At 41.2% G+C, this 16,692-nt stretch overlaps 1 protein-coding gene across 6 annotated transcripts in view; it reads left to right on the top strand.

Moving 5' to 3' along the window:
• vti1a (vesicle transport through interaction with t-SNAREs 1A) overlaps positions 1-16,692 on the top strand; it is a 117,555-nt gene that overhangs the window by 67,112 nt on the left and 33,751 nt on the right. For 4 of the 6 annotated variants that reach the window (XM_031315303.2, XM_031315302.2, XM_031315305.2 and 1 more), the window contains 2 exons: positions 6,128-6,198; positions 11,453-11,514. In XM_031315303.2, the coding sequence (XP_031171163.1) occupies positions 6,128-6,198; positions 11,453-11,514 (133 nt within the window). Of the gene's footprint in view, positions 1-6,127; positions 6,199-11,452; positions 11,526-16,692 lie in introns of all 6 variants that reach the window. The other 2 variants (XM_031315307.2, XM_031315306.2) reach the window with 1 other exon arrangement.

The following is a 16,692-nucleotide window of genomic DNA, read 5'->3' as shown; positions in this document are numbered from 1 at the left end:
AATTTGAGGCTGAAGTGAAGGAAAAAGGGGAGGGGAAGCTCAAATAGAAGAAACATACAGCTTTTAGTTCTCTCCACCCCTGTTTCGCTTTAAACAAATGGTTCTATTACCAGCTGCTCTCCTACAGGCCTAGTCATTTATACCCATTAAACTTGCGTCTTATCACCCATAAGACGCCCTTGCGTCTCTCCATCCACCAATTGTCTATAATCAGCCATTTAAAACGGCAGCGGAAATTTCTTTTGCGCCTTGCTTCGGTCTGACGGACAGGCAAACGAGCCAGGAGGAGGAGGGACAGGGGAGGAGAGAGGGATATTTTCTATGGAATGATGAATAGGCCAAGTTGAGTGGCTGACTAACTGAGATCTGTCTTAATCAGAAGTGATTTGTCAGAACAGGAGCTCTGCGGGGTCAGGGCACAGGCGATGAATAAAACAGAACCTGGCGAGGTGAAGAAAGGCCCCAGAAATCCACCCTGACTGCCCACCACCACTCATACACATGCAAGGGGAAGGGCCTATGCATGGGCTAAGTCAGAATGGTCTGGCTCTGCTTCTACCTGCTCAGAATATTACTTGTTTTAGGTCTTTTAAGTGTTCAGACTCTTGCAAGAATAAGCCAGTGTCTTACCTATGTAAAAACTACCTATACAGTGTGCTGTTAAAATGGAATCCATGTCAAACATGTGGGGTGGAAAAATCCCAATTTTGAGGACAATGCACTTCCTCCAAGAATCCATTTTACTCTTTATTTAATCCTTTATTGTCCATCCTTCGAAGTACCAGTTCGTGATTGATATGATTGCCATGATGCGATAGTTTGTTATTATTATATGCAACCTGTCACAACATCGCTGAGCCCCCAGATGCTTCATGCCCCCCCCGTGACCTAGCACTTGGCACCTCTTTATTTTGAGCTATAGCTCAGTGCTGAGGTGCTAGCCTCATGGCCTGTGGGCTCAGCATTACAAATACATCCCAGTGTGGGTACAATTTTGATGGAGGTGATGAAAGTATGTCACCAGGCAGTTGTAGACTTGAGAAGTCCTTAAAAAAAGCTTTTCTGGAAGTGTACAAAGACAGGTAACTTTATTCACCTGGGAGTCACATGCATATACAAGTTGACTGCTGCACTCGTGTGTGTGTGTGTGTGTGTTGTGTGTGTGTGGCGAGCTTGAGAGAGACAAAATGTATGGTCTAACATTTACCAGACTCCTCCTTGCTTCCCCTCAACCCTCCCATGGGTTTCCATACCCCGTTTGTTGGAGCGTGTGGCTTGTGTCCTGATACAAGTGTGTGTGTGGTAACCTTCAAAAAGTGGTCTCAACTGCTTAATGAAAAGGAGTTGTGCTGAGCCTCAGAGCACACCACTGTCAGGTCTTGTACCCTTTCAGGTCTGGGGACGGAGGGAGCAAGGCAAAAAAAAAGAAAGAAAGAGAGACGGGGCCCTTTTAGACAGTGTGTAACTGCTCTGAAACAGCTCCTGTAAAATAGATGATGCCTCCAATTAAATGTGTCCATGGACTGGAGAAAGTTTAAGGCTGTGGAGCAGGGACGGACTGGGGCTAAAAAACAGCCCTGGACTTTCTCCCAAATAGGCCCATCATCCGGCCATTCGTCCTTAGCCGTGCGCGACAGACACTAGCCAAGTCTTGATACTATGCCACAATACTGTAGCCTATCAGACAAGGTATTCACAGCAAGTAACATCTCAAAACCAATTATGATAATTGGGGTTGTGTTTATTAATGAAGCCTCAGCCTTCAAATAAAAACAAAAAATGTACAATGCCATTACATCTGCATTGAAAATAAAATACAATAATGAAATGTCACTGGCTACAGAAACCCCAAATTACATAAACTTGTAGTTATAAAACAGTACAGAGTATTATTGACAACACTCTAAGAGATAAAGTAGGCTACTTGCTGTACCTGAATATGGGAATTAGATATTCTGTAGGCCTATACCAAAACTACACTGAGTGTTAGTTACTACCCTGTCATCTTTTGTGCTGCAGCTATCTTCAACCTATAATAATAATAATAAACAAATTATTTTAAAGATAGGTTATTAGCTATTATTGATGATATAATATATGTTGCTTTGTGTTAAAGAATTAGCATTGAATAACCTATTTAATATTTTGTCAATGTCATATTACACTTTTGATTCATATTAAGGCTGTGAATTGATGAAAATGACTATGCCCATATCAATTTTGTCTATGAAGCTTTCACAAACAACCACCAGGTCTTTGCCAGTTCCACAATAGTAAACGCAAATATGAAAGACAAGGAAAAACTGCACTCTGATGGAAGACAGACAGAAAGTGCAAGCTAGGATTTTTTGGTTAAACTTTTGGTTAAATTTGGTGAATTATATAGCCCCCTTCCCTGTTTGTTTGCAGGTTTAGAGTGGTACCAATGCATGCCTGATGTTTTCCCGTTTAATTCACTACCATAGTCTTCATCCTAGCAGCAAAAGTGAGCTCACTACAACCTCTCATATACAACGAAGTGAAATCGCGGTCAACCCGCGATTAATTTCTAACGCGTTTAATGTTTCAAATTAACCTAACAAGTACCTAGTAAGTTTGACAGCACTAAATGGCATGATACTTTTCATAATCATGATGCACACCCATGTTGATAGCTGACTATGCAATTCGCTAAGATAGGGATAAAGGCAGCCTATTATAATGTGTCCTGCTCCTGGCACTTACCAGTACCTCTTGCTGATGTGAAATTAACTCTGTGAGCTTTTTGCATTTTGCTGCATCAGTCTCGAGAGACTTGGCCCTCTTTTCTTTGAATTTTTCCCATTCACCTTTCTCCTTATGTTTTCTACTAGCCATTGTCACGTCTAATGATGTAGGCCTATAGACTGGGTAAACCCAGCCCGATCTGCCAGCGATTTGATTTCGCCCTGTAATGTTCAATCTTAAAAGATTGAGCTTGGTCTGGTGACAGCCAGACTAGTGGGCCTACTCTTCTTCCTCAGTTTTTTTTTTTTTTACACATAGCATATAAGTGATCGTATTAGCGCCCCCCTGATGTTGGCCGTTAATATTGCTTAGACTTTTTTTGTGCCGACGGCCATCGGTTGGATTGCCGTTCTGGACTTTTCCCGAACGCACAGATTGTCAGTCTGTCCCTGCTGTGGAGGTTTGGATGGTACCAGAATTGTTGGCTTTCTGAGCTGTATTGTCCTGAGCCAGGCTGGGTGGACATGGGTAGTTTATGATATTTACATTTCACGTTATTATAACAATTATAAATGATTAGTTGATCCTTTGCTTTACAGCACCTGACGATAAGAGAAAATAAGTGAGCCTTGCTCTTGTTATCACAGTAGACGAAGAAAAGCAGCAAATCAAAATAGTTGATTATTTTTCTGTTGATCGACTTACTGTTGCAGTTCTATTTAAGAGTCAGAGCAGACAGAAATGTTTCTTTCCGACTGTTTGGCTTGTTTTATGGTGCTTGTTCTCCACTAGTAAAGTCAGTTGTCCAGTAAATATATATTTCCGTCCACTGTATGAATATTAGCAAAATGGTTAAAGTGTTGAGCTTAGATAAAACACAGCAACTGTGCTATGTCAGTAGTGTGTCTAATTCCTGCTCAAGCCATTACACCCCCATATATCTAATGTGTGCCTTCAACTTTTCTATGCTAATTCTTTTCTACAGTTACATTAGAGGAATGAGTAGAATTAAGGCTCGCTGGTGTGAGTGTAATGTAATGGAATAATGGGCTTGTTAAATGGACCTTTGGGGATGGGGATCTTTAACAAGTGAGTCAGAGCAAGGCCTCTGGGCCGGGGTTATTTAAATTGTTAATAGCTGTTTAAACAGGAGGGGGAATATTTTAAAAACTAACGAGCAACAAGTCGTGGGCATTAACACAAAATGTTCCCCCTCTCTTGCTTTGTTTTTATGAACTGTACATTTTTCTTTTTTTTAATATACCCACATTTTTGTCGTGGTCACACATTCTATATAATTTTTTGATTTTGCAGTTCAATGTGCTGTTTAAACTTGAATATGTAATATCTTAACATTGCAGAATCTTACGCACCAACGTTCAATTTAAGGTCCGTGACTACCAAAATCGTATTATTATTATATTATTACTGGAGGGACCAGTTCATTGTATTTTACTCAGGTGTTGAAGCCTTGTCTACATCTATGAGTATGATGTAACATAATGTCGCATCTGGGGATGATGATGATGATGATAAAATTATATCACGTAAGTTATGAGAGTAGTTTCTTGAAGAACCTTTCATTATTCTTCTGTTAATTTTTTTGTTTTTAATTTTATATTTTGCACCATTTTTTGCAAGTTATTTTTTCCGTAACTATTTGTATTTTACACAGAGCAATGGACAGCAGGACTTAAATAAGATGAATGGAAATGTAGATACATGCCAGAGAAGAGTAATGCAAAGGAAGATACATGATAAACGCCATGCATTCCCTTGGGAGGCGTTGTGTACACCCCCTAATGGCTCAGTCAAGTGATGGGGGAGGGGGAGAAATCTCCCATCATTCCTTTCTGGGATTGATGTGAGATTTTGGACTGGGGGACTTGGGACTGGGGAGAGACTTTAATGGCCACACAGCCAAGCCCATATAGAGCACAAGTGACCTTTTTTCATATCCTTCAATAGATAGAAACCTGAATCCACTGTGGTTCCAATCTCGTCCTCTGAACCGCTCTTATTGCCAAGGCTATTCATCATTTGTCTTTCTTTTTTTGTTTTAACAGTTTTTTTGTTACCTAAACATTCACAAAACATTATTGTCTTTTAAAACATACCTTAACAGAATGTGTGTAAGGATTGCTCAGTGCTCAGGCCAAGCTATAATCGGAGGCCTTTTCTCTTGCTACCTCATCCATCTTTTTACACATTGGAAACCTTTCTAATAATGCACTTGCCATCAAAAAAACTCTGCTGCAGTCCTTGTCACACTCATTTATTTAAAAAGAAAGCCACAGCCTTGACAGAGATGGATAGATGTGCTTATTTGTCTCTTTAACAGAAGATTTCTGCAACAACTCCTGTACTGGTTATCCCTTGTTCTTCTCCAATGGGGACGGGGGAGGGCTTGTATTTTATGGTTATTAATACCTGCACTCAGTCTTTTAATCTGCCCTATTTGTCACATGTGACTGTCTGACTGCACTGTTTAATCTGAGTATCCTTCAATCTGTCTCATCCCAGATTAGAAATTAATGAAGGCAGGAAGAGACACATTTGAGTCACTTACAGTGTAGGGGGGTAAAAGGGATGGGATGAATGGGAGTCGAACGTCGTTCATTTGACAGTGCTCTCTTTTTTCTTCTTTTCCCTGATCCCCTTTCTCTGTCTCTCTCCCTCTCTCTATCTTTCTCTCTAGTTTTCTCTCTCTCTTCTCTTGTTTAGCTGCCAGATGTAGCCAATTTTTGCACCTCTCCCCCCAAACAGGCGCTCAGCACGTGGGCCCTTTGGTGTGCGGCACCTGTGTAGTGTAATACAGTCAGCAACTGCGTTGTTTATTCCGGATTTGTTTGCTGCGCTTGAAAGCCTGTCTTTGATCCATGCAAAGATTCTTCACTTCTTTTCCTTTTTTTACCCTGATTCATCCTCAGCCTCCCTCATTTTTTAAACGCTAATGCTGTAGCAGTATGGTTACATTGATGGCAGCAGTGTTTTTTGTGTTTTGTTTTTTTTTGGGGCTTATTTAGTTTATCTTTTGCTTTCTTTCCTCGTCCCCAACCCAAGGGACAGGAAAATGACAGTGACCACTGACAAGCTTGTCAGGTGCCTTGTCGGAGATGTTTTATAACTGTGCGTTAATGTGTTTACATCTACAACTGACGAGAGGCATTTAAAAAACAATGGCCTAATGAATATTGCATTAGTCGAGTGGACCCCACTGGCAGGCTGGATGCTGGGGTATTGTTGCCTAGAACTTGTCTATTTACGTCAGCATTTTAAGAAGGTTTAAAAAACACTTACGCTAACCCATAGCTGCAATATTCTTCTACTGTATCTGACACTCACATTTTTCTTTTTTGACATTTAATTTTGCAAATGTCAGACACACACTTTTCTTACATTGAACCTGCTTCTCTTACAGAACAAGTGGGTCAGGAGATTCTTTCCAACCTGCACAGTGACCGTGAGAAGATCCAAAGAGCCAGAGAAAGGGTGAGTATGCACACTCCACCTGCACACACTCATCTGTCTATTCTAACAAGTGTTTGTGAGACCGTAGAGGTGTTACAGCTGGTTAGCAACATTGACAACATTCACCACCCTCTGCATGGTTTGCCAAGTAAACACACACAAACATGGCACACACACTGGCCCTGGGTTTGCTTACATGTGTTCACACACTCAGTCAGCACAATTGTATTGACGAGGTACTTAATGTGCTTATTTATTGCTAGCACTGTATTGCATTCAAGTATATTTTTAGTCAGTATCACCTAACAATTTGAATCTTTTTCTTTAGTTAGATGAGATCAGATGTTGAGCATATCTTGCCACAATACATGCTGTTCTTCTTCTCACCTGAATGGGGATAACTTTGCCAGCTGCCATCCTTCCTCACTTACCCTCCTAAACTTCTTAGCACTCATCTCCAGTTTCCCTCTCTTCTTCCTACTTGTCCCCCCCCCCAATCCTGAGCACTGCCAGTCCTTCCATTCAGCCAGCAAAACAGACAGGTAGGCAGAGACAGAAAAGACCAAACACAGGAAGGGGGCCCAGCACTGACGGCACCCTAAATGCAGAATGCTTAAAGACCACAACATGGCAGTGGGCCTTGCACAGGCGATTTCAAAGGAAATCAGACATTTCCTTTCAAAATGGTCCACAGTGTCTACTGAGAGTACCTGCTCTCTGTTTCTTCTCTCTCTCTCTCTCTCTCTCTCCCTTCCCATGAGTCTTCTTCTCTGAACCCCCCTCCCGACCACATGTACACACACACTCATAGGGCTTTAAAGGCAGTTTGTGGGGCAAAAGTAAAAAGAAATCAAGATGTAAAGACATAGGATGTAAGGGCTGGTTAACATCTCTTTTGCAATAAAGAGATGGTGAAGGAGGTATAGTTTTAGCATAAATGCCAACACATGAACAATCCAACACACACACACACACACACACACACACACACACACACACGCACGCACACACACACACACACACACACACACACACACACACACACACACACACGCACGCACGCACACACACAAACCCCTATGCTCAGCAGGGGGGGTGGCCTTTTGTCTTGCTTTTATGGTACAAATAGAAGTCAATGGAAGGTTTCAACACTGGGTCAAAGCAGTACACTCACAACTCTGAACCACTGAGTGGATTGAAGAATGTGATTTAAGACAGGTAGCAAGGGGGGAATGTTTTAATATTTATTGCCAAATGTATATCCTTTAATCAATAATTCCACGTTATAAAATTATTAATTTTAGGGTATGAATTACTAATTTCAATGAACAAAATAAGCAATTTGTGTGCACAAATTATTAATTTGTTCCCCCAAATGATTTATTCTTGCCTTTAATTGACTAAATCGGGTTACCACATTTGTCCTCTTCCTTCTCTGTTAATGGGATGCACATATTTCCCCCTTTGCATTGTTTGTTCATTTATCTGTAATCACAAATCAGGCACCATGAATCAAATCATTGGTACCTCAAAACTGTAACCTAGCTGCTAGCCTGCTGCCTAGCCTCTTTTCCCAAACTGACCAGAACAGCCACAACAAGCTTCAGTGTCAGTAGAAATTGGTATTTTTTTATGAGTATGATTTAGTCATTTAAAATTTGATCATTTGAGACCTCAGATTATTATTATAAAAGGATTAATTGTGTAAATTGAGAAAACAAATTTGTGATTTATTTTCCATTATCCTGCTTAGTAAACTTAGAAACTTTAATACTCAAATAAGAATCTCTTCATTTTGCACTTTTCATCTTAAAGCTGAACCTTTTCCCTTTACTTTACTAAATGCCCTCTTTTGTTTGGCACTATAGATTAAATTGATCAGACACAATTTTATAATAATGGTAACAGAATTTGTACAGATTTTAATCCTGGAAAGTGACCTTGGGTGTCTTTGCTGCAAGGTTCTATAACTAGCTGTACATTAAAAATGAATCCTCTCGTTCGTTCCATATAGGCAACCACAGTTAATTTTAGACACTCAACTGCACAAAAAAATTCAGTGGGTTTCCATTTCAGGTTAAGGAGGAAAGCATTACATTTGTTGAGAGGCTGTGGAGAGAGAGGAATGGAAAGAAGGAATGATTCAGAGAGAGATGTATTTTGGGAGAAAGTGTGAAGTATCTAGGGGACAGATCTGTGGGTAGAGGCAGACATCAGGCAACTGCAGGACTTGTTGTCTTTGCCAGAGGGCCCATACCCCAGGTCCCCCACCTTCTACCCTGTACCACATGTATCCTTGGCTCTTGCAACCTGCATCACATCAACCCAGGGTGCCAGAGGGTAGGAAGGAAGGATGGATGGAAGAAGAGGAAAAAAAGTAGCAGTAAAGGAGGGGTGGGAAGAGCGAGCGAATTGCAGGCAAGAGAGATGACTGCAAGAGGAGCCAGAACAAACAGGAAATAGAGTAATCCTGGAACCATTGTAGAGAAGAGGAAGGTTGGAAGAAGATATGGTAAAGTAAGGAATTAAAAATAGAATAGAATTCAGTATGATACACTGATGAAAAAAATACTGTATGAAATTGGCGTTATTATCTCAGAAAGAGATGAAGATGAATGACTCCCTGCTGACTCCAGTGAGAGCCTCTCTGCAAAAATTCTTCCCCACACTCCCTCATCATCCTCTAGAAGTGCAACAACAGGTAGACGTTAGTGGCAGCTCACTCAGTGCGGTGTCAGCCTTTTTTTTTTTTTTTTTTACAGTCACACTCGCACCTTGTTGGCAACATCTCTGCCAATTCCTTTTCCTAGTGAAAGTCCCTACACCTGATAAGTGGATGCAATGAAAACATCTCTATGACCCCTGAGGGGGAAAAGGCAGAGAGAAAGAAGAGAGAGAAGATGGAACAAGAGAAAGGAAAATATCCACAGCAATTAGCCCTGAATAGCTATGTTCATTATTTCATTGTGCCTTCAAGGACTCCCTGTGCTTGCTATGTACATCAACAGTAAGGGACCCTTCTCCCTTTTTCTTTTTTTTAATCAATTTTTTTATTGAGAAAGGCACACGATTAACAACATTACACATCAGAGATTTAGCTCTTTCTTTATTTTCTTCCCCCCCCCCAGCCCCCCTATCCCTTAACACACATACAATGTAAAACATTCCAAAACTAAAACCAAACAGTGTATACCTCCCCCCTCCCCCATGGAGACCGACCCCCCACCCCGGATCTCTCCCCCCAAAAACAACGCAAAAGACTAAAGACGATCACGCTGCACCCTTTCTTTAATTAAAGTGTATGTTTCATCCCATGCGCGGATAGTTTTAATGCTGGCGCCATGCGTTCGAGCCACGGACCATTCCATAGAAACCTTTTCAAGAAGTGAGTTGGCCCATTGCTGCCACGTTAAGGTATGTGGTGGCTGCCATCTCAAGGCCAACATCTTCTTAGCTGCCGTGAGACCAGCCCATAAGATGCATCTCTGCTGTACAGACAAATCTAAAGAGGAGTCATCATTTAGTAGGAGCAAAGTCTGAGAGAGTATAATCCTAACTTTAAGCATGTCACTTAAAGTGAGAGATATCATCTTCCAGAACCTAACCACATCGGGTCATTCCCAGTACATGCGCATAAACCACCCCAGGACATCAAGTGGACATAGGTCACAATTGAGAGATGTAATAATCTTCATAGAATGGCGCCTTCTAGGGGTTACACATCCTATGAGCAAATTTGTAATGTATTAATTGATGATCTGGATTCTTAGATGTACCACACAATTTTTTCCACACTGTCCCAACAGATATTGTCAACATTTAAAGCAGCTAAGTCCCTATGCCATGTGGCTTCTACTGGTAATCGTTTGCCAGTATCAGAAATACATTTGTAAAGTTTAGAGACGCTCCCTCGTGTTGGTCCCACTGAGGCTAATATTATATGAAGAGGATGTGTGGGGAGTGCTGATCCCCATGGGACAACATATGCCCTCATGGCTGACCTTTACTGCAGAGAGAAGAAAAAAGATGATCCCGGAAGATCATACTCAGCCTGTAAATCATTAAAGGCTCTTAAGCCATGGTCACAATACAGGTCTTTTAAAACATAAACTCCCCCGTTCTTCCAACGTGGGAATGAAAAAGGTATATTGCCCTCAAGAAGTGAAAATGTATTGAAAATTGGGGAGTGATTGTGCCATTTAGGATCTGCGCGCACGTTTCATAACAGTATGGAAAGTTGTGAGTAGAAATTAAATTATAGGGCCTAAACGTAATTTGGCTTTTTTCAATGGTATGTTGGATTACACTAGGTCCTGCAGTCTGTGAGGCACCGACAATTTTTCCTCAATTGGTCTCCAAGAGACTGAAGAACCAGGATTGAACCAAATAGATAAAGGGTGTAACACAAAGGACCAGAAGTATGTCTTAAAATCTGGGAGAGCCATTCCTATACCATTCTAATGTTTTCTTTGCAGCAAGATGAGCAGAAGGCTATTAAAATGACATGTCCTTCTAAGTCTGAATCTGCTGTTGACCAGTTTAAAGTTACAGATATTTTCTACCTATAAAAAGCAGCTAATAATGTCCTAGTTTATAGACTAAATGTTATGTTTGGGTAAATCTCGCAGCTTTTCAGAGGGGGTCTAAAAGTATGTTCAGTTGGGGGTTGTCTTTAGACAAGTGAACCAGTAACCTAAAGGTAAAAAAGCAAGTTTCCTGTCAAAGGATCTCTGATTCATCTCTCTAGCTTGCAACTGACAACTTTGGGTGGAAAGATAAAGTATCAAACTTTAGAGGTGCCTTCTCAAATTGCCCTTGAGCAAGGGACTTTGCCGTGAGGCTAGTAGTACAAGGCTGTGCAACAGTAAAACCTACAAGCTTACAGTACTACTGTAATAAGTATATTGACTTTAATGTTGTAACACATTTTCAGCAATTATGTTTTTGGTAAGATATGTGTGTAAATGTTAAGCTTGTCCCGTCGCCATTAATCCATCAATCTGTTGCTAATATAAGATGTAGTGTGTTCAGTCCCAATATCCTCAGTTATGTAACAAGAAGTGACCTTTCCTTCTTTCTCTGTGGAGGTGAGGTGGTCAATTGTTGAAATGTTTTAAAAGCAGTGTATTTTGTAGTCAGAGGACATTTCTATACTTAATAATATAATATATAATATAATCTTGTAGATAAGACGTAGATTGTGTTTAATATCCTTGAGTGTTGTTGGATCAGAATGGAAACTAAAACCTGTCTTTCCCCGGTTCTGTCCCCTCAGCTGAGAGAAACGGACGCCAACCTGGGCAAGAGTTCTCGCATCCTTACCGGCATGCTGAGAAGGTAAGAGGCAGGTACGGACCTTGTTTCTGCACCTCTCTGTATAGAACTGTGCTGTGAGCTTGCTCCAAGTCATCACCACCTAATTAGGTTTATAATTAGATCAATGTTTCCTTTCCATTATGATTAGTCTTAAACACTGTGTTGTGTTTGGCCACATTGCTTAGCATGGTGGGGATTGATAAACAAACAAATGAACACATCAATAAATGGATGATGGAATACAGAACGAAATATTATAGTTGATAATGCAATCCTTCACCAGTAGTCACTAGTTGAATTGTAACCAGTTGATTTTGTTCACTTAAGTGGAATTTTATTTGGATGACAATTATCAAACAACTCAACAAGGTACAACTGAAATATATAAATGCAACATTTGAGTAATTTTCTACAGTATAATCATATTTTTTAGGATCATGTTTTCTGTAATTCTGATTTCTAATGATTCTGATTAGTTATATGTTCCATTTATATGACACGTATGTCTGAACTAGCAAACAAACTAAACTGTGTGAATGGCTGTTCTGTTACATGCAATTGTATTAGTGTTAAGTGCCTTGGTAGACTGATAAAGGAGTAGCCCAGCATAGTATCCTTCAGAAAAAGGCTGGAAAAGACAAATGTGCCCACTGTACATGTCTCCATTCTTTTCTTCTCTTTGCCTTTGTTTTTCACAAAATGCACTTACAACCCATATCCAACTTGCAGTCTTTGTCTCTCTTGCCTGCTAGTTCATTCACAAGGCAGCCCCCAACAATCACACAAACACAAGCATTCACACGCAAATATTTCAATAGTCCTTGCATTATCTTATGCACCCGCCATCTAGCACGCACGCACGCACGCACGCACGCACGCACGCACGCACGCACGCACGCACGCACGCACGCACGCACGCACGCACACACACACACACACACACACACACACACACACACACACCGTAATGTCTTGTCACATCTCCATTTTATAAAGGGCCTGTGTGCCTACCCCTGAACCGTGACGCCATGGTTTTGTTTCTCGCTCCCTCTTTCTTGTTTTTTTTCCTCCCTGTCGCCCACTGTGGATTTTGATTAAGAGTAATATGTAAATGACACAGACTAAATGTAAAATCCTGGGGCCAGGAAGGAAGTGCCAATTGAAATAGATGCTTCAGTGCCCGTAGACAATTTGGAGGGCGACTCACAGGGCGGCCGGCAGTTACTAGAGAGGGAAGGCCTGAGAGAAGGGCTGTGACGCCGACTGTAACCAATATTTCTGCATATGTCTCCATTTTGTCAAGTCTGATTATGGGAAGAGGAGGAGGATCGTGGGGGGGTCAGCTCGCCTGGCATGTCACCCAAAGCTGTCCAGAAATCATTCATCATTCCCTCCTCCTTCCCTCTTTTCTGCCCTCCTCCCCCCTCTGGTGCTGAAGTAAATAACACACTCATTTCAATATTATCATATTAATGTTAAAGTTCAGCTGTCACCTAATGGGAAGACTTAATCAGACGTAGCATTTTAAGAGGCAAGCTGCCACCCCCCTCCTACTCTCCAGCCTCCTCTCTTGACGTGACTTTCCTCCTCTGGTTAGCGCCCCGCTCAAATCAGGATTTATGAGGGCTTTCTAAAGTGTGGCCCGGCTGCGAGCCTCCATGACTACCACCCGCATTGCTGCTTGATTTCTGCCCCCCCCCCCTCCGCCGTAACTCTTTAACAAAAAGTCTTTTCTTGTTTTCGTTGCTTTGCATTTTGAATAATAGAAAGTGTGTTTGGTTGTACGGTTGTGGTCTGGAAATGTCAAATCTGAAGTCATTTATAACCAGAGATGGAGAACTGAGAGTGAAAGTTCAGGATGGTTCAATGATATCTCATCCCCAACCCCCTTTTAGGCAATCTGTCCTAATTTCCCCATTCATTTCATTATTTGCTCCTCGGTTTTGTGTCTTTTGATTGATTGTGTATTTGTGTGCGATGTCAAAGCAATTGTTGTTTCTTTACACTGTTGTTGGGGTTGGGGGGTGGTTGCCTTGTCATTCTCCACTTGTTTGTCTTAGCTATAGCAGTAGTGTATCACTTTAGGTCTACCAGGAGATTGTAAAGGACTTTACAAATAGGTGAGTGAGTGAAGTAAACCTTTGCTGTTGTATTATAACCTCTGCACTTAAGCCACAAACTTGAGATGGACACAGATCATCAACCATGCACAGGATGATAAATATTCCATCTTTTTCATTATTTGTTTGTTTTCCTTTTTGTTGTAATCCAGCAATTAGCTCAATTTAAAAGCCAATGTAATATTTTTGTCCAAGCCAAGAGCTTTGAACAGTTGTTTTACATAAATAGCAAGAAGATGTGCAAGATTGAGCATTTTTTGCCACTAAGCTGTGGTAGTTAGCAGATACATAAATACTGCAGCAATTTTAAGTTGATTATGAACAGATACATTGTGTTCTTTTTCATTGTTGGTGTAGTTTCTTTTAAATTCAAACCTCTTCTTGAAGTGTCTTTATAGTTTTGGGGTTTCACCCCAGCTGAGAAACAATTAGACACTCATTAAGCTAGCTGTCAGAGTTCAAGAAAGCCAATTAACTTAAAGGCTCTGTGAATATCACTTATTGTAAGAAACATTCAGAGACACACATCTTCAATAGCTGTTGCATGGTTTGAAAATTAACCTTCACACATTTCTGACTGTGAAACTCATCACTGCCAATGAGGGTAATTGGAATAAAACACTGTGTATAGGTGCTGTTGATTGGCTGGGTCGTGGTTGATGACTAGTCTCACAAACTTCTGTCTCATGTCAGCTGTCCTCATTTGCTTAGTGGATGTCAGTGGTCTAGTGGTGGGCATCCACTCTTAGTTAATTTTTAATGAAATTTTCTAAAATTCTTGGGTTTTAATTATACCGTGACAGGCACAGTGATCCCAATGAGACAGAAAGGCAATCCTGATATTATATGAATAATAAAATAAAATTATCATTTCATTTAGTTCCTGTTTAGCACCAGCACCAGTCCCTTTGTACCACAAAGTAAATATTTTGGCTACAGCATTGCCTTTTTAGTGTAGATAAATAGTGCTCATCTCCCAGCGAAACGTGCCATGCGGCGGAGTTTCCCTGGCTCGAGGGCTGTTGCTCGAAGTACAGATTTTACTCCCGCATACGGACACAAAGATTATTGAAGCAGATCAGGAGAGAGGCCACCCCCCTCTTTCTCTCTCAAACTCAGTCTAAACTTACATTAAACTGTAAAACTAGACAGTGCTGTTCAAATATAAACCGAGATTCTGTTACTGTATTGCCTACTTCTCGTCTGAATTGTTTTAGGAACATATTTTACAGTAGCTTACCCTTTAACTGTGATACGAGATTGTTTTTTACCAGCCGGCCGCCATATTGATCCTGTGACATGCTTGCATTACTTTACCCACTGTTTATTGGTCCGGTGCGGCGCAGTGTGTTCTGGTAGTTGTAAGTTTTCTACCTTTTGAGCAAAAGGGCCATTCTATTGCATAAACAGCCCAGTTTTATGAAACGACCCTCTTTCCAGCGGTAACATACTTGACTGCTTTTACCAGGTGTAGTACTCGTTGACATCTTAGAGTAGAAACATGTCAGAATTAGAATATCCTAAATTCAGGTGGAGATGGCTCTAGATTTTAATCTTTGTTGCCATCAAGTATCACTTTCTAGGATTGCTCCTTTGACAGTGAACAAACACTGATTTATTGGGGACCGAACTTTGTAAATTCTAGAATAAGACCAAGGGTATGGATGTCTTTTATTATTCGAGGCTTTTAGCGGTTAGGGGGTTAACATCAGGCTCACAGATATAAACTGAACTATCTCATGTAAAGGGATTTATATGTGTACACTCTGATAAGTGGATTTTCATTTTAACGAATTGGTCTTCATTAACCACCAATTTGATCAACTCTGATAATTGTATAGGTTTGGTACAGTCTGCGTTAAGAAAGGTTACAGCCAACAGTGTGGAGCACTGTCCCTGATTAGAGTGCCACAGACCGTTTGATAAGGCGTCTGTTGTTTCCATGGCAAACTGACACTATGGCTTCTCGTAAATACAAAATGGCCCTGTGACTGTAGTGTGAGCCTTCCTATTGCTATACTGAACATCTCAAGCATCTCACCCACCACGGTCAGATCAGTTGGTAATGGGAATGCGGCTCCAGACCCAGTTAGGACCACTGGGGCTTCTGGCAGCTTCACGGAAGGAGGGGGCACGCAATGAAGCTTGGAGGATGTTGGGGGGGGTAATGTATATTTTGAAGCAGAGGGGTTGTCTGCTCTCGCTGGCAGCTGATCCCACATGCAGGTGGTCGACTCAGTCGCCAGGCAGATCAAAAAGTCAAGCCCCCGGGTGGACCTCGCTTTGAAATGGGAATGGGGCCTAGATATCAGACAGAAAACATAAGCAAGCTCCCAGCCACAGAACAGCTCCATATTCATGGCTGGGACTGGCAGCAGCGACGGGCAGGCAAGATGGACAGAGCCTCTGCTTCAGAAGAGGACTCATGCACACTCTGGACACTGATTAAGAGATCAGCCCATGAGCTGGGGTGAGAATGATGCAGTAGCTCACAAGCTGATGCAGCCACAATTTTACCAAGACGCCAACTTCCTTTCTTGAGACGTTTCTTGACAAGCTGTCTTAATGTGCGGCCCAGTTAATTTCTCTGATTTTACACTGTAGGTACACGTGACAAGTTCAGTGCAAATATAGTACAGATAACTAAGAACAACCCTCTCAGTCCTGTTAAACTGTTGATAATTTTTGGAAATGGAAAAATAAACCTTTTATTATGACTAATTGGCAGAATAGGAAAATCCTATTTCCAATTCCTCACTTGGGCAACATGTGAACAATTTCATGAGCCAAGAGACCACAGTGCATGGCCCCAGAAAAGCATCTGGAGAAGGGAACTTTTGATTCCTTAAGATCTGTAAGTTTTGCCTCTATCCTGTATTATTGGCAAATATATATTCTCTCTCTCTCTCTCTCTCTCTCTCTCTCTCTCTCTCTCTCTCTGTCTATCTGGAATATTAACTACTGGGATATGTAGGTCACATCATTAATGGAATTCAACTCTACCAGTGAGCTGTGATGGGATCGGAGTCTCGGGGCCCTCTTGATGTCTTGTTATGAAGTTGAACAAAAAGATTAGATT

Source organism: Sander lucioperca, chromosome 22 (assembly GCF_008315115.2).
Source record: "Sander lucioperca isolate FBNREF2018 chromosome 22, SLUC_FBN_1.2, whole genome shotgun sequence".
NCBI classification, from domain to species: Eukaryota; Metazoa; Chordata; class Actinopteri; order Perciformes; family Percidae; genus Sander; species Sander lucioperca.
The sequence above is the reverse complement of the archived record's forward strand: the minus strand, read 5'-3'. Positions and strand labels throughout refer to the sequence as shown.